Here is an 18,941-nt window from a genome sequence, read left to right on the forward strand (position 1 = left end):
GCCACAGGCCTTCTGAATGGGTCATTGAATCCAACCACATAGATCACTTGATAGATTGCTCAGTGTACTCATATGTGGTTGTATTAACTATCCTCTTTGTTCTTCCTCTCCCTCCTTTCTGGGAGGTTCTGGGGATAAGACTGCAGCCTTCCAGGAATAGGGACCCTGGCCAGGGCCCACCCAGTGTAGCACTTACCATAGCACTCCATGTAGAAAGCTGTTTTGGTATGTCTGGCGCCTTTGTGAGATTGCAAACTGGAGTGCAGAAACCAGTCCTTATTCAGTGCTTTTCATTCAGCAGATGTAGATCCTGTACCTCCAGGTACCAAGCACCAAAGTAGGCACTGGGAATGCAAGGACAATTGTTAGGATGTGGTCCCTGCTCTCAAAGAAACTGTGTTTATGAAGAAAGAAACAAATGTGACAAGCCTACTAGTAACATTTCAGGTGTTTAATAAGGACCATTTCAGTAAAACCCTGTAACAGAGACTGTTAGCATTTCCTTTTTGTCAGTGGAAAAGCTGAACCTTCACAAAATTACTTAACTTGTACATGGACTGTAACAAGGTAGTTTGAACACAGGCACTTCAACTTTAGCGTTTGAACTCTTAGCCAGTATACTAGGTAGCCTAGAGGTGATAATAAATTAATGTATTATAAAATCACAAGGAAGAAGACCTAATCTCTTTCCTTGGGGGACAAGGTGAAGTTACCAGAAAGTTTTTACAGAGTTACATGTAGGATTGTACCAGGCAAAGAGAAGGAGGGAGAGTCTAGGAAAGAGGAAATGACGTGGGGAAAGCTCAGAGATGGGAAAGCAGGGCCTGAGACTTAGCAGTTTAGGACCAGGCTGAAGGATCAGGTGTGAAATTTGTGGAAAGTGAAGTAGACTAGTTAGGCAGAAGTTATGGATGACTTAAAAAAAATATTGAAGTCTATCCTAAAATAATATAGCAAGTCTTTCAACAATTTTAATCAGAGGAAGCTTAATTAGATTTTTTTTTAATTCTCATGACCTATAGAAAAAAATTGACCAGCCAGAATTGGTAAGATTGGTAACTTCTTCAAGGAAAAGCAGTCAGTCTTAGAGGAACCCTAGATTTCTGACTTGAGTGACATTATTGTCCTAGAAGCATTATAATTTCATTATAACCCTTTTAAAAAATAAACTTCCAGCATGTATCAAGAGTCTTAAAAATGTTTATACTTGTATGCTAGTAATTTCATGTCTTGGAATTGGCTTAAGCAAATAATACAAATGCAAGATATATGCCTTTTGATCAGCATTTATGATATTAGTTCAGAGTGCTTAAAACATATCGGTGAAATTGAGTAAAGAAATAAATGATTGACTGGTTGGTAGAAAATAGTGGAAACATTGGAAACAGTACATTTACATTTAATGTTCATGTATGTTTACTACGTAGTTATGAATCCAGTTGTGGTTCTGAAAATTATATAATTACATGTAAAAATGTATTGTAACTTAAAAAAAAAGCAGAATAGGAAAATATACTTAGACCTATGTTTAAATAAACTTGAAAGAAATACATCAAATCATAATGGTGGGCCAAGTGCAGTGGCTCACACCTGTAATCCCAGCACTTTGGGAGGCCAAGGCAGGCAGATCACTTGAGCACAGCCTGGACAACATGGCAAAGTCCTCTCTACATAAAATACAAAAATTAGCTCGGCATGGTGGCACGTGCCTGTAGTCCCAGCTACTCAGGAGGCTGAGGTGGGAGAATCTGCGGCCACTGCACTCCAGCCTAGGTGACAGAGGGAGACCTGTGTCAAATAAACAACAAAAATTATAAAGGGGGGATTGTCCTTTCTGTTCTCTATTTCTTCAATATTCAATATACTTAGTTCATTTTCATGGTGGAAAAAGGTTAAAAACTTTGAGACTGTTCATTTTGGACTAATGTTAGAAATATCTGAAACATCAAAATGACAATAAACAGTGAACAATTGGAAATAGGCTTGGAATTCAACTCTGGGTTTATACACTGGAGACATTCAGTAAATGTTAACTGAATTGAAGTTCTATCCATTTTCCTTCCCTTGGGTCGGGACCCCAGAATCCTAATGAAATGTATTAGAATATTAGAAGTTTTACTATTATTTGAATATATTAATGAGGAACAAAAACTTCTTCCCTAACACAGAAGAAACATTGATTGCTCTCCTTAATACTTAACATTATTTTTCTTATGTGGCAATTGTTGTTCAAGGGCCAAGGGTCTGCTCTCACTGCTTTCAAATATTTTAAGTTATTATCTTTTTTTTTTTTTGATAGTGGGTCTCACTCTGCCACCCGGGCTGGAGTGTATGCTCACAGCTCACTGCAGCCTCGAACTCTTAGGTTCAAGAGATCCTCCCACCTCAGCCTCCCTCGTAGCTGGGACCACAGGTATGCACCACCATGCCCAGCTAATTTTTATACTTTTTCTAGAGGTGGAGTTTCCCCATATTCCCTAGGTTGGTCTCCAACTCCTAGGCACAGACAGTCTGCCCACCTCAGTCTCCCAAAGTGCTGAGATTACAGGCATGAGCCACTACGCCCAGCCTACTTTCTAATTTTTAATGAAATAGAATCCATAGGCGTATTTAACCTATTAATTTTTTTTTTTCTAATAGAGACGTGGTTTCACTGTGTTGCCCAGGCTGGTGTTAAACTCCTGAGCTCAAGTAATCCTCCTGCCTCAGCCTCCCTAAGTGTTAGGATTATAGGTGTGAGCCACCACACCTGGCCTCACTTATTGAATTTTGATGGACTTTTGACAATCCAGATATTTTCTAATTAAAGGATTTCAGTTCATTAGCCTAGTAATGCCGTATGCTAACTGGACCACACCAGGTACATTTTGGTTTAAAGATTGCTTCTTTGGGAGTCCAGAGTAGCATTTTGAAGAAACAATTGTTTCTCGTTGTTACTGTAATAAAACTGGAAACGTATTTAAAGTGGGGGTAACATGAGGTGCTTCCTCCACTGTTGCCATACCGTGAGGACAGGAACCATGTCCCCAGGATATAGATTAGGACTTGATGTTTTGTCCAGCCCAAGTATCTGTGAATACAAGGATGTGTGAATTCATATTTCACAAATTAGTCATATAAACTAGTGCTTCTCAGAGCATAGTTCAGTTCCTTAGCAATTTTTGCAGACTAGTGTTGGGAAGAAAATCTTTAATTTCTATGTTATTTACTAGACGATAGAGGGTTTGGACTGTCATTCGAAGTGAACAAACAGGCAGAAACTTTGGTGCTGTGTCATGAGGATAGCCAGGGGTCTACCTACTGAAAGGAACTCCACACTGACTTTTCACAAAATCTAAAATTCCTACTGGAGCCTGCTCCTCAAGGGCCTCTTTCATGAGTTACATATACCTTATCATGTGGACTTGAGGAATTATCCATTTCCTAAGGGATGTTTCATTAATTCATTCAATAGCAATGGTAGTAGGACCCCCTGAGAAAATGGAACATAGGAAGATAGATTTAATATACACACATGGCAAGGGAATATGGATATAAGAAAAGCTGGAGCATAATCCTTATGGGCCCTTTGGAATCCAGGGTCACCTGAAGGAATCTAAAGGCCAGGGCAGTAGGGAGGGACATCAAAGTCAACTCAAGCCCCTCCTTCAGGGAAGCCAAAAGAATCAATGTCAAAAGAGACCACGAGAAAGGACAATGTGATGTGGCCTTTTCACTCAAGGGAGTTGCCATGACGAACAGTATCTGGAAAAAGAAATAATGATAATTATGGTGTATTCACTGTGTGTTAGGAACCATTCTTAATACTATGCATGAATCATCTTTTTAACACTTACAAGAACCTTATGAGATAAGTACAATGCCTATATTCATTTTACAGGTCAGGAAACTGAGGCATAGGCAGATCCAAAGTCCTTAAACCTTCACATTATGCATTCTGACTCTGTAGTCCTTAGACCTTGCTTTTAAGCATTATATTATACTGCCTGCAGACAAACTTTATATATTTCAGGGCCTCTGGGGAACGACAAAAGAAAAATGTAAGTGTATGCCTGGCAGAGCACAGTCTGTCTGTGATGCCAGATGTCTTCTACCTCATTATCTGAAGTCTTAGAAAATATGGAACATACTATGACTCGTCAGCACATGGACACATAGAGGGGAATAACACACACTGGGGCCTGTTGGAGGATGGAGGCTGGGAGGAGGGAGAAGATCAGGAAAAATAACTAACGCGTATTAGGCTTAATACATGGGTGGCAAAATAATTTGTATAACAAACCCCCATGATACAAGTTTACCTTTACTACAGATCTGTGCATGTACCCCTGAACTTAAAATAAAAGTTAAATAAAAGAAAAAATCATCCTGTCCTAAGATATTTGGCCTAAGATAGCTTTGAGGACCCTTCTAACCCCAAACCTAAATCTTTTATCTGACCCAGAATATTTTCTTGGGTTAAGGTTTCTTGAACATAAGGGATTTTTTTGTTGCTGTTATTGTTCTGAAGTCTTAGCCAAGAAATATTTTCTTCTTTTCTTTTTCTTTTTTGAGACAGAGTCTCACTGTATCACCCAGGCTGGAGTGCAGTGGTGTGATCTCAGCTCACTGCAACCTCTGCCTCCTGGGTTCACGCAGCTGTCATGCCTCAGCTTCCTGAGTAGCTGGAATTACAGATGTGTGCCACCACACCTGGCTAATTTTTGTACGTTCAAGAGAGATGGGGTTTCACCATGTTGTCCAAGCTGGTCTTGAACTGTTGGCCTCAAGTGATCTGCCTGTCTCGGCCTCCCAAAGTCCTGGGATTACAGGCGTGAGCCCAGTGCGACCAGCCATCTTTTCTTTTTAGACTTGCTACCTGAAACGTGGGTAGCTGAGCAGAGTTACTTGGTGGCCTTTGATCCCATTAGAGAGTTCTGAATTGTTGGCCTAGATCCTTGAATGAAATCTGATATTAAAATAACACCAAACTGAAGTCATAGGAGATTTGTAGTGTAATATATACCCTCTCGATAATCAAGACAGAGGAAAAATAAAATGAGTTTCAGTTGACTTCATTTTTTTACTTGAAACTTTCCTTTCACTCTTGGGTGATTTGTAACCCACATCTTCACATATCAGGGACACAGCAAGACATAAAATCCGTAATTCCAATTTGGGATTTTAGAAGCTGTCAGAGCTTAGTAAATAGCACCACTCTCTTAGATACTCCAAGGAAATTCAGTGAAAAATACTGCTAATGAATTTAAATTTCTCCAAGTTCAGGTACTGCTCTGACGCCATCTTCCCACACTGTTTTATCTTCCATGAGTCTTCAGTCTGTCATACTTATTTGGCTTTTGTTGAGGCCTGACCCAATGACCTCATGTTTACAAGATGGATGTGGGCCAGAACTAGGACCCTCTTTAAATTCTGCATTCTTGGTGCCCACTTGCCCAAGCACCACACAGGACACTGCAAGGTTGCAGAACTGATTAAGATACGGCCCTTATCCCTAATACTGTTAGTCCAGTGAGAGGTATATACATGAACCAGTGGATGTTGTTGTTGCAAACTGTAGATTAAGCTTTGCTACATATCTTTTTTCCATTTTCTGTAGCTGACTACATAATGAACTCAAAATGGGGGGAAAAAGGTCATTTGGATGTAAGATTTCTTTAAAATAACTTACAGCTTTTGCTGAAAGTAATATTCAAATACTTCTCTATCAAACTCTCAGAATTAGCCTAGGGAAGGGTATTTTAAATGCTGTTTTTTACCAACTGGGTAGAAGGATGATACTCTCCACTTTTTTGTCTTCATTGAAGATAATAATAAATGCAGAGGTAAAAGTTTATGGACCTTGAGTGGACTTACCATTTTACTGCTTTGAAAGTGCTTTCTTGCCAGGCTCGGTGGCTTACATCTATAATCCCAGCACTTTGGGAGACTGAGGCAGGCAGATCACTGAGTTTGAGACCAGTCTGGGCAATATGGTGAAACCCTGTCTCTACAGAAAAATGTAAAAACTGGTTGGGCTTGGTTGCACGCCCCTGTAGTCTCAGCTACTTGGGAGGCTAAGGTGGGAGGATTGCTTGAACCCAGGGGTTCAAGGCGGCAGTGAGCTGTGAGCATGTCACTGCACTGCAGCCTGGGTGACAGAGTGAGACCCTGTCTCCAAAAACAAAAAAGCGCTTTCTTAAAATTAAACTTGTAGTCAGTCACATTGTAACTTTGGACAGAGGAAGTTAATTTCCCCTTTGGTTTCTAAGTTAGCTTTTTGGGAATCACACTGTAAAATTTCATGGTCTAGTTCATTTTTAATGGTCCTTAGTTCTGCAACTCAACTTTTAAGCAAGCATGATGCTTCAACCTGCTTACTTTGTCTCTGTTTGGTAAAGTCTGTTTGGATGGTGGGGGAGCCATTCACCCAAGGTTGTTACTTGTTTGGTCTGTTTATCCTAGGGGTCCATCTGTATACAATGTCTAGAGTTTACAAAGGGCCATTCCGTTGAAGATGTTTATTACAGAGCCTTGCTGTCTTTCTAACGTGTTAGATACATTCCCCTATTTTCAGTCAGTGGACTTTTTAAGAGTAAATAATTTTAAAATATTCTTTTTTATTTTCTTTTTAATTACAGAGCAAAGAGATTGCATTCCAACTTCATGAGGATTTAATGAAGGTTCTTAATGAGCTTTATACGGTAAGCACATAATCTTTCTTCTTTTCTAGAATTCTTGGGTTAGAATTCTGGTTTGTAAAAACACTGCTTATTGTAGTATTCATTCCAAGCCAGAGTGACAGTGGATCCTCATCTGCTTGAAATACAGGAGCAGGTGGATAGGTGTACACAGCTACATTCCTTTGCCACTCCATCCCGATTTGGAGAAATTGTACTGAAATAAATTATCTATCTACCTATCTATCTGTCTGCATACACACATATATACACAAGTAGCGCACTTTAAGAAACTAAAGTATAGATGTCTCCATAAGATACGTTTTTAACTGGATTTTATGTGATCTCTACATATATTGAATTCGAGAATATTTTGTTTAAAATTGATGCCCTTGTGGCCAGGCGTGGTGTAATCACAGCACTTTGGAAGGCCGAGGCTGGTGGATCACTTGAAGTCAGGAGTTTGAGACTAGCCTGGCCAGTGTGGTGAAACCCTGTCTCTATTAAAAATGTAAAAGTTAGCTGGGCGTGGTGGGATGTGCCTGTAATCCCAGCTATTTGGGAGGCTGAGGTGGGAGGATCACTTGACCCAGGAGGCAGAGGTTGCAGAGCCAAGATCGCACCACTGCACTCCAGCCTGGGCAACAGAGTGAGACTCTATCTCAAAAAAAAAAAAAAAAAAAATGTTGCCGTATAGAACTTGAGCAATTTAGGTTGTGTTATTCTGGTGCTTTCTTTTTTTTCCACATTTTAGTTCAATTAATTGTTTGGTTAATGACGTATTAAAATTACTTTTGAAGGGTATCAATTTTTTTTGCAATAATTTGCTTTTTTGACTTACATTTTATTTAGGGTACTTCATGTAATCATTAAAAATTAAATAATTTAAAACTACTTTATTAAAAATAACTAAAACTAATGATGTTACAAGTTAGAGTTAGTAATATAATCATGTAAATATTTTTCCACGCTTAATGATCATGTTATGAAATACTTCTTTTGGGGGATATTTTATTTTAAGAGAATAAAATAACAATAAATGAGTAATATTAATTTATATTAATGAAAGATATTTGGATTTTTATTGCACAAGATTATTTTGTTTGTTTGTTTGTTTTTGAGAAGGAGTCTCGTTCTGTCACGCAGGCTGGAGTGCAATGGCGCAATCTCAGTCACTGCAACCTCTGCCTCCCGGGTTCAAGCAATTCTCCTGCCTCAGCCTCCAGAGTAGCCGGGATCACAGGCATGTGCCAGCACGCCTGCAAATTTTTTGTATTTTTAGTAGAGACGGGGTTTTGCCGTGTTGGCCAGGCTAGTGTCAAGCTCCCGGCCTCAAGTGATCCACCCACCTCAGCCTCCCAAAGTGTTGGGATTACAGGCATGAGCCACCAAGCCCGGCCTGAATTGGTTTTTTTATAGGCAAACTAAACCTGAAACTCGAAAGCACGTTTCTTGATTTACCAATTCCATTTGTTCCTAAAAAGGCACATGTGTAACATACAGTTTTGTAAATTAAATTTTTAATGCTCCTTTGATACTTACTAATTAAAGAAACTTGTAAGTTAAACTTTTATAAAATGATTCTTTATAAAATGAACTTTCTAGTTTTTTTCTATGTGTGTGATAAATCTATTTTTTATAAAGCACATTTACTACATCTGTGCATATAAATTGAATTGACAATTTCTGTGTGTTAGTTCCTCCTTCAGAAACTTTCGACTGCATGCAACCTACAAAAGCCACAGGTTAAGAGATTATATCTATATACCAAATGCCTAATGAAACTGATTTTTACGTGATAAAGACCAATTTCTAGCTCCTGCCTTACATGATTTGTTAGTTTCTGATACCCTAAGGTATCAACCATTTCTAGAAGCCCAGTAATTTAAAAGTTAAACGACCTTTGTATACCTGAGACTTCCAAAGAGGAACAAGCAGAAATTCTGTGTTGTCTTCCATTGAACTCTTTTAAGATGAGGACGTTTTGGCACTTTCCTCGTAGTTCCTTTTGCTTAGACATTGTTTTACCTAGAAATAGAAATCAGTCCTTAATACGTTACAAAAATAAGTCTGCTGGTTGCCATGCCATCATGGGTTAGAGCCTGTTGATTATGGTCTGAAAATAGTAGTGTAGTAAAGACAACAGTGACAAAGATGAACTTGACCACTGAATACAAGAAAAGTCAAAAGAGTGTCCTGAAAATTTTATCTCAGTGAGGGATATATATAATGAAATTTCTCCTAGATCCAGCCTATTGATTGCACCTAGACATTTTGCAGACTCTGTAGCGTTCAAGTAAGTAAGCTGACACCTCAGAACTCTTATCAAATATCAGCCCAAAAGCCTGAAAGAGCCAGGTTCTGCCAAAGGCCACCAGGGTTGGAGTGACCCTGTCAGAGTCATTTAAGCTCTCAGAATTGGTTGAGGGATTAAGGGATAGGGCAGACAAGCAATGAGATTTTAATTATGTCATCTGTAGATCACTTTGAGCTCCTGGGAAAAAATTTTACTTTAATCAGAGAGCATGCTCAGCAAGGCCAGAGGTCATGTTCTGTGGGGAGAGAACTTCATATCACTCATGCACATACACACACCCTCTCCCTTTTTATTCTAAAAGGAGATGCTGTTTGGTCCCTCTTGCACATTATCTTCAGATACACAAACTTTGTCTTGTTCAAATAAAATCTATCCATTATATTAATACTTCAGTTTACATTAGGAAAGAGGCGAGATGAGGCATATTTGAACAGTGGAACAATATTTGGAGGAATGTAGTTTAGATTCCCCATTCAACTACTCACTGGTATTTTTGTCATGAACAAATAACCTAGTTGCATCATGCATGGAATTTTGTAGCACTGATGATGTAATAGTGATTGTTGAAGTAACAGGTATAAAATACATAGCCTCGGGGAATTGAGGATGCTTTTTAATTGTCTTTTAAATTACAGTCAACCTTAGTGGTGGGTGACAGCCTTATGTTTGGACTTTCTTACCCCAGAATATTGTTCCCACAGCAATTGTTGATTATTTCAAACATTTTATCAGAAAGCTTTGTCTCCGATAAAATATATATGCTCAGGAAGGAGAATAGAGAGAGATGTCCTATGGTATTTATACATTAGAATGAACTGAGTTTTACCAGCCCAGATTGTACGGATGATGGGATAGATACGATATCATATGATGATATGATAGATATATAATACAATAGAGCACAGTTTGTGTGGACATGGCATGAAGTGCTGGGCTTACAAGCGGAAGACAGGATGGTGCCATTAGAGTGGCTACTGAAAGAAGAGGAAAGGCTTTAAAGACTTTACTATATTTTTGCCCAATCTTGCTTTTAATTGCCAATAAAAATAAGGCCTCAAATGGTTTTAAGCCTCTATTTGAATTCTTAGGCGACTACAAAGGACAGCCAGAGCAGTTAAGATTAGTTCAGTCTTCACCAGCTACAGTGGCTCATGCCTGTAATCCCAGAGCTTTGGGAGGCCGAGGTGGGCAGATCACCTAAGGTCAGGAGTTCGAGACCAGCCTGGCCAACATGGTGAAACCCTGTCTCTACTAAAAATACAAAAATTAGCCCGGCGTGGTGGTGGACACCTGTAATCCCAGCTACCCAGGAGGCTGAGGCAGGAGAATCACTTGAACCCAGGAGGTGGAGGTTGCAGTGAGCCGAGATTGCACCACCGCACTCCAGCTTGGGTGACAAGAGTGAGACTCCATCTCAAAAAAAAAAAAAAAAGGAAAGAAAAGAAAGATGATTAGTTCAGCCTTGAAGAGCAAAGGTTCTCAAAATAATGACATAAACCAAATAGATGTTTATATTCTCTCTCACAAAAAAAAGACCAAAGATTGACAGTGCAGGCCTGGTATGGAGGTTACATAAATCCTTGCAAGACTCAAGCTCCTCCTACTGCTTGTTCAGGTAAACCCCATTGTAACAGTTGTCCTTAGAATTCAAGATGGTTGCTAGAACTCCAGCCATTACATCTGCATTCATGGCAACAGAATGGAAAAAGGGAGCCTTGCCTTTTAAGGAGACTCCATAAAAGTCTCACACAAGACTTTCATATACATCTCACTGGCCAGAACTTAGAACATGGTCCCTCCAGGCTGCAAGTTAGGTCTGGGAATTACAGTCTTTTAGCTAGCCAGGTCATTGCTAGCCAGTTTTTTAAAAATGGGATTCTGTTCATTTGAAAGAGAAGGGGAGTTATTTGTAGCTAACTAGCCATGCCTGCCAGAGTAGCTAACATTTACCACATGCTGATTATGCTTGTGCTAGTTATTGTGCTAAGCATATTATTTGCATTATCTCATGTAATCCTCACAGCACCTCTATGAGGTAGTTATTCGCATCATCCTCATTTGATAGACGAGGAAACTAAGGCTCAGAGGGACTTGCCCCAGGGTGCACAGTAAGTGATAGGGTGGGATCTCAAGTCCAGGACTGGCTGCAGAGCCTCTACCCTTTACTGTCTTTTTATCTCTATTGCTGTAGTTGTGGGGAACCATTTTCTAAATAAGATCTCTAAATATTAATGCCTCCCCCACAATACAGAGAACATAAGTAGTTTATCTCCAGCTCATTTATAGTTTTTATAATCAATGGCATTAATGTTGCTTTAACAAAATGTACGTGACAAATTGAACATGTGGCTCTATGGCAACCAGTACTTCTTAGACATGTGTACTTAAGTGATTTAACAGGTGGAATTCATTGGCTAAAAGCGAAAGGGTGAACCAGGATCCCCAGACTCCCTTTCTTAGCCTAATTTGCTAATTCTTTTTGAGTTAAACATTTGAAAGCAAGCTAAAGGATAGAATTAGCAAGTTTGGGAGTAGGGTTAAGAAACCAGGGACACCGTCATGCTATCATGAAACAAAAGTAACTGGACTGGCAGTCCGCAAGCTTATATTTGAGTCCCAGCTTCATTAATTGTTAGTTGTGTGGCACTGGGAAATCATTTAGCTTCTCTGGGCACTTGTTTTAGTCTGAGTTCTCTATAGATACAGAACCAACAGAATGGGTGTCTGTGTGTGTGTGTGTGTGCGCGCGTGTGTGTGCATATGCAAAGTGATTTACTATAAGGAGTTGACTCCCACAGTTATGGAAGATGAGAAGTGCCAAGATCTGCAGTGAGCAAGCTGGAGACCCAGCCAGGAGGGTTAATGGGATAGTTCTAGTCTGAGTTCAGGCCTGAAAACCAGGAAAGCCAATGGTGTAAGTTCCAGTTCAACTCCAGAAAAAGACCAATGTTCCAGCTCAAAGACCATCACACAGGGAGAGTGAATTCTCTCTTATTCAGCCTTTTTGTTCAAAGCAAGTCATCAGTGGGTTGGATAAGACCCACCTATATTGGAGAGGGCAATCTGCTTTACCCGGCCTACTGATTCATATGTTAATCTCATCCAGAAACACTCTCACACACAGCCAGAATCATGTTTGACCAAATATCTGGGCACCCCACAGCCTAGTCAAGTTGACACATAAAATTAATTATTATGGCATCTGACAAGGCACAAGAGTATAATGGGGAAGGGTCAACGCTTAAATCACAGCTCTGCCCCTTTCTGGTGCGTGTGACTCTGTGCCTCAGTTTTCTCATCTATAAAATGGAGATGAAAAAATACCTCTTAGAGTTGTTAAAAAGGATGAATGTTTAAAGACAAATGGAAACATTTTGCATGCTTGCTATGCTAGGCACTGTGAGATGTACTGGGGATATAGCTGTGAATGAAAACAGACCAAATCCTTCCTCTCAAGGCATTTACATTCTAGTGAAGAGAGAGAGAGAGAGGCCTTAAATAAATAATATGGCAGGAGTAAGAGCTAAGAGGAAAAGTACAGCTGAGTTGATACAGGTAGAGCATTCAGAACAGTGCCTGTCACGTGGTAAATGTTTAAAAAACATTAGTAGTTAGTGTTAGCCTCCTCATCATCATCACCCTCTTTATCAATGGACTGGGGATGGCCCCAGCTTCATGTCAGCCTCACAAAGTAAATGCAGATATCAGGAATGATTTTAACAGTAATTACAGATGGTTTTTTACATATATATGAATTTTTCTTATGATGAATATATGATACTTTTGTACCAAAAAAAAAAAAAGGAAGGTAACTTCCCTAAGAAACTACATTGATAGTAAATGTTCACAGGGCTGTGATCGGAGAAGTGGAAAAGTAAAAGGCAAAAGCAGAGAAAAGTGGTAACAGAAAGGTTAGAGGGAACATTCAAAACAAAATGTGCCTTCATCGGCCCAATAAAGAGGTCATATGAAATGGGTTTAAAGTGTTAAGCCTGTCCCACCACCAAAATCTCAAAAGGTTATGCAGTATTTTAATAGAAGAACCATGATTTGCCCTTTATTACTGTTTCTTTACTTTCTCTAGGCATTACAGCATTACACTCAGCATTTTACAAAACAAGGAGTTGACCACTCTCAGTCAGCTAATTCTAATCAAGATTAACACAGATGTCATGATAAATCCATGTGAAATTGATTGTTAATTGTATGTAATTGATTATCACACTCTCTGTGCATCAGCAGCACACACAGCTAGCCAGAGTCAAGAGGTAATCTATCCTCAAGTTCCATTAGATCAAGAGGAAGAGAACTGAGGAAATGAAGATTTATCCAACCCTTTACCATGAGGGCAAGCACATCCCATTTATTTCTCACAGCAGCACTATGAGGCAGGTATGCCTAATCTCAGGCTTACATGTGGGAATTGGGGCTTGGAATAATAAGCTCAGGGTCACACAGACAGTAAATGACTGATCCAAAATCTAAACCCACTTCTGTTCCCAAGGCCCATCAGTTCCTCACTGGGCAGCTGCCTTAGAGAAGGACGTGCAGAGGAGGTGGCAGGAGGAGGGGTAAACCTGAGTTAAAGGATCAGTAAAACTCTCTATGACAGACACTTGTGAAAACATGAGCTTACTAGACTGTTATATGGGTTACAGAATGGGCAAACCCAAATGACTTTGTGTAATCGGCTTTCATATTAGGATATGAAGCCAGGTGTGGTGATTCACATCTGTAATCCCAACACTTTGAGAGGCTGAGCTGGGAGGATCAATTGAGCCCAGTTTGAGACCAGCCTGGGCAACGTGGCAAAACCCTGTCTCTACCAAAATACAAATAAATTTAGCCAGGTGTGGTGGTGTGTGCCTGTAGTCCCAGCTGCACAGGAGGCTGAGGTGGGCAGATCACCTGAGCCCAGGAGGTCAAGACTGCAATGAGCCGTGATTGTGCTACTGCGCTCCAGCCTGGACTCCAGCCTGAGTGACAAAGTAAGATCCAGTCTCAAAAAAAAGAAAAAGAAAAAAAAATCAGGATATGTTCATTTTAGCTTTAGTGTTATAATGTAAAATTTCCTCTTCAGTGTGCGTTCATACACAGTGGTTACTTCTAAGGATCCATGTCTTGCTCCATTCGGCTTCGTTTTCTTCCTAATGAGCGCTAAATCCAATATGCCTCTATTAGTCAGTTTTCACACTGCAATGAGGAAATACCCGAGACTGGGTAATTTATAAAGAAAAGAGGTTTAATTGACTCAATTCCCCATGGTTGGGAGGTCTCAGGGAACTTACAGTCATAGCAGAAGGCACCTCTTCGTAGGGCAGCAGGAGAGAGAATGAGTGCCAAGTGAAGGGGCAGCCCCTTATAAAACCATCAGATCTCCTGAGAACTCACTCACTACCACGTGAACAGCATGGGGGAAACCACCCCTGTGATTCAGTTATCTCCACCTGGTCCTGCTCTTGACACGTGGGGATTGTTACAATTCAAGGTGAGATTTGGGTGGGGACACACAGCCAAACCATATCAATGCCTAACAAATGTAAATGGAGTATGGAAGCTGTCCTGGTGCAAACCCAGAGGTGGGCTGAGTAACTTTCACAGGAGCGGTTTCAAAAACAGTTGATGTGAGCACAGAATCCAGCCTGGCCTTTATGTATCTTTGAAGCCCTTGTCTCTTTAAAACGTTTAAATTTAAAAAAAAAAAAAAAAAAAAAAAAAAAAAAAAAAAGCTGATTATTTTTTAGAGGGAAAGAAAAGATGCTGTTTATTATTTCAAGCCTTTCCTTGAAAACAGCCTCTGAGGACTGCGGAGGGAAACTTTGTTGGCTGGTTTTGTGAGCCTCCCACAGACCAGGAGCTAATGTATCCTTCTATAAAGAAGAAACATGCCCAAGGCAAGGTTGAAAAGTCATTCCGAGAGCCCAAGATACTTGCCGCCTCATATCGTAAGATTTTTCTCTGAGCCTCAAAGAGGTTTTTGACCTTGAGAGGGGACGAGTGGGGGTTACGTACTTCTTTTAGCTCAAGGGCATTTTAAGAATTTGAAATATATGTATTTCAGTAGTGAAAATGAAAATTCATTCCTTTGAGACAGACTACAGAGGCCTGGGTCTCAAAACAAAACACTGAACAAAGGGAAATAAGGAGTAGGAATATGTAAAAAGCTCCCAAACTGAAAATCTCTTTGGAGTACCACATTCTCCACGATGCCTCCTGGAAAACTTTTTTTAAAACACTCTATTTAGGGACCTTGGGCTGACAAAGAATTTCCGTACCTCCTTCCCCTGGCTTTGATTGCTAGACACTTCAATGGAAAGAAAGAGGGATTGGGATCGTGTGACTCTCTGCGAGGAACTTCTGAATTCTAATCTTGGCCTTGACACACACCGACTTTGGAGACTAGATTAGCTAATTTAACCTGGCTTTGTTTTCCTGCCAGAATGATCGGGATTAATAAAATGACCAATTCAAGGATCTCTGAGAAGAACTGTTTGATAAGAACTTTATACGTAGACATCTTTGAGGGCGTTCTGATCAATGATGCCAACTGCTTCCTACCTCCTGCTTATAGTTTCATTTTCTTTCTGATACTTAAGAATTAGTTATGATTAATGTTTATATACCACAAGTAAGGCTGTCTTTTATTAAAAGAAGTGAGCCATATGAACCCCAATGTAATTATTTAGCTTAGAAATGAGAATGTGTTAGAAAGTATACTTTAGTGAAAAAAAAATTCTAAAGAATGTTTTACATCCAGAATCCTTCTCAACGAAGTATTTTGTCCAAACTATTACATTCTGAAATACAGTATTATAATCTTTAAGTGATTAGAATGCTTTAATGACAGACGTCTTAAGCAGTTTCTAGTACTAAATATATATGATACTTGCCAAAATAAATTAGAGGCATTTTTCTTGGATTTTACTGTTCGAAATTGGACCAGAAATGTAAAAGATCACATGAAGGAAATCAAGCTCTAAATCAGTTGTTATCAGATGATCCAATTCAACATATTTTAACTCACTGGCATGGTTTTCTAACTCACATGATTATGTGAATTTGATCCTACCATAGTTTGATAGCATTTGGGGACTGAAATGGACCTTTAGGAATGTTCAAATTAAGAGCCAGGCACAGTGGCTCATGCCTGTAGTCCCAGCATTTTGGGAGGCCAAGGCAGGCAGATCACCTAATGTCAGGAGTTTCAGACCAGCCTGGCCAACATGGTGAAACCCCATGTCTACAAAAATACAAAAATTAGCCAGGCGTGGTGATGCGCGCCAGTCATCCCAGCTTCTTGGAAGGCTGAGTCAGGAGAATCACTTGAACCCAGGAGGTGGAGGTTGTGGTGAGCAAAGATCTTACTGCCACACTCCAGCCTGGGGGTCAAAGCAAGACTCCATCTCAAAGAAAAAACAAAAGAAATGTTCAAATTAACCTCCTCATTTTGGAAGAATATCCGGAAGGCTCAGAGAGATTAAGTGATTCACTTATGTCCCAGAGCTAACTCATGGCCAGGTTGGAACTGAAACCCAGGTTTTATTTTAATTCAGATTAGCAAGAAGGTTCTTGTGAGGTGTGTGCTGCTATGCTAGGAGCTTCAGTTGAGACAGTACCAGTTCAGGAGGCTTTCAGTCTAGCAGAGGTGCTAAAGTTAAGAGATAATAACAGCTAACCTTTGTGCCAGGTACTGTTCCAAGCACTTTACATAATTACTTCTTTATATTTTCCCAACAACCCTGGGAGGTAGTTGAGGCACAGAGATGTTAAGTACCTTGCCCAAGGTCACACAGCTAGCAAGTCTCACACGAGGCGGTCTATGCTCTTAGCCCACGTGCTGTACTCCCTTTTTACTGGTGAATATAGTGTGGGTACATAACAGTCTGTGTTATGTACCCACAGATAGGCTCAGGCAGAGGACTTTGGAGATCCAAAGAGAGGGGTCCATGTTGAAGACTGAGAAAATTGCAGAGAGGAAAAGGTCTACAAATGGACTTGAGAGGATAGCCAGGATTTTAGTAAGAGGAGAGATGAAACAGGGGAAAGGCATCTGAGGAAAAGGAACAGTGAGAGCCAAGGCACAGAGTTGGGAAAAAGCACAAGGTGCATTCGTAGAATCTCTCTCTCTGGAGCCCTATCTAGGGAAAGAGGGAAAATCATAAGTTGAATGATTTTGGAACAGCTACTAAAACGAGATTGCAAAGAACATAGGCAGCAAAAAAATGGTTAGACATCTAGTCAAAAGCAGTTTCCAAACTCAAAAAGCTCTCTTGCACAGATTAACAAAGGCCTCTTATTTCTCTTTTTTTTTCCTATTGTTCCAATAAAAGGAGTGAGATGTATTGGATTTGAGGCATAGAATATATGTGTCAGTTTCTGAACCACTTTTCATTAAAAGAAAAGGATTCCACAGCAGCCTTTCCCTTTTGGTTGATGCGGCAATTCTGAAGGTGTGGGACTTTTATGATTTCAAGATTCTGAAGTATCTTGGGTCCTCAGTGTAAATATTTCATATACTAAACCTTGCCATATAAAGGTCTAATACACACATGTAATGTTGAAGCCATGTGAAACATTTCCCTGAGAAGAACTAAATATTTAAAGTTGCAGGTGACTTGGAAATTCTAGTAAATTTGGTGGCCTTTCATTATACATGTGCTTTCCCCTTCAACACTGCCAACTACTTGAAACTTTCCTTTGCCACCAAAGGCTGTTGCTTAGCTCCTGCTGCCACTGTGGCCCTGGTTAATATCTATTCCATGTGCAAACTCTTGGATATTTCTTTCAGTAGTTTAAACTTGTATTTCAGTGCCTCAAGACATTGTATGAAAACTGCTTTTGAAATAAGAACTTTCTGAATGACCTTCTCTATCACCGACTTTCCCTGTTGACTTGTTGGGCATGATTAAGTCTCTTTGCAGCTCAGTTGCTTTGACCCATAAAACGAAGACCATCCCTCAGTTCCCTGGCCTCTCAAGTGTGTGAGAATAAACAAGTGAGCACTGGATGGGCTAGAGCTATTGTGGGCTGAAAAGATTTTCCTAGTTTGTTCTGGCTGCTGTAACAAAATACCACAAACTGGGTGGCTTACAAACAACAGAAATTTATTTTCCAGTTCTGGAGCTGGGACATCGAAGATCAAGGCAGCAGCAGATTCAGTATCTGGTGAAACCCCTTTGTGGCTCATAGACAGTACATTCTTGCTATGCCCTCACATGGTTGAAGAAACAAGAGGTCTGTCTCACGCCTCTATTGTAAGTGTACTAGTTGCATTCATGAATGCTCTGCTCCCATGACCAATCACCCTGGTTATGTCCCCCTAATCCCGTCATCACCTTGGGGAGTTAGGATTTCAACATATGAAGTGGTGGTGGACACAAAGGTTCAGAACATAGCAGATATGATAGAAGAGTGGGGTACTTTATTAATTGTGTTGCATTCATGAAGCATTCACTGTGTGCCAGTGATCACTGCGAGGGCTTGACATGTATTCATTTATTCATTTTTTGTATTCATTTTTCCAACCTTACAGGTAATATTCTTATTCCCAATTTAGAGGTGAGTAAAGCAAGGAACATGGTGTGAGACAAAACTAGTATTTAAACCCAAGCATTCTGATTCCTGGGATGAACCATTGTAGCTTTTCAGAAATGGAATGGGCTCTCTTTTAGGACAGTGCTCCTGTCTTCTTTCCCGGTGGCTGCCAGCAAGTATGGAGAGAGGGGCTACGACTTTAAGGTCTTAGAATTCGCAGAATGCAGTTACTCCACATTTGTCCCAAGTCTCAGAATTTGTGTCGTGTCTCTAAACCAGATAAATGGAAAGTACTAAAAGCATTGTTACTTCTGCTCTGAAATTGTTATAGGATTATTTCTATTGCATCCAAGTCTTAAACACGAATGGCTGGGGGTGGGGTCTTTCAACAAATAATGTAAGTCCTGAGCATGGCTGAGTAACACACAGCC

General features: G+C 40.1%; 1 protein-coding gene across 3 annotated transcripts in view; it reads left to right on the plus strand.

Moving 5' to 3' along the window:
• The window catches only part of SRGAP1 (SLIT-ROBO Rho GTPase activating protein 1), a 303,543-nt gene that overhangs the window by 173,213 nt on the left and 111,389 nt on the right, over positions 1-18,941 (plus strand). For all 3 annotated transcript variants that reach the window (XR_013401199.1, XM_015152203.3, XM_015152204.3), the window contains exon 4: positions 6,621-6,683. Coding sequence is in view for 2 of the 3 variants with exons in the window: in XM_015152203.3 (XP_015007689.1) it covers positions 6,621-6,683 (63 nt within the window). In the remaining variant the exon portion in view is untranslated. The remainder of the gene's footprint in view (positions 1-6,620; positions 6,684-18,941) is intronic.

The sequence above is a fragment of the Macaca mulatta genome, chromosome 11 (assembly GCF_049350105.2).
Source record: "Macaca mulatta isolate MMU2019108-1 chromosome 11, T2T-MMU8v2.0, whole genome shotgun sequence".
Classification (NCBI taxonomy): domain Eukaryota; kingdom Metazoa; phylum Chordata; class Mammalia; order Primates; family Cercopithecidae; genus Macaca; species Macaca mulatta.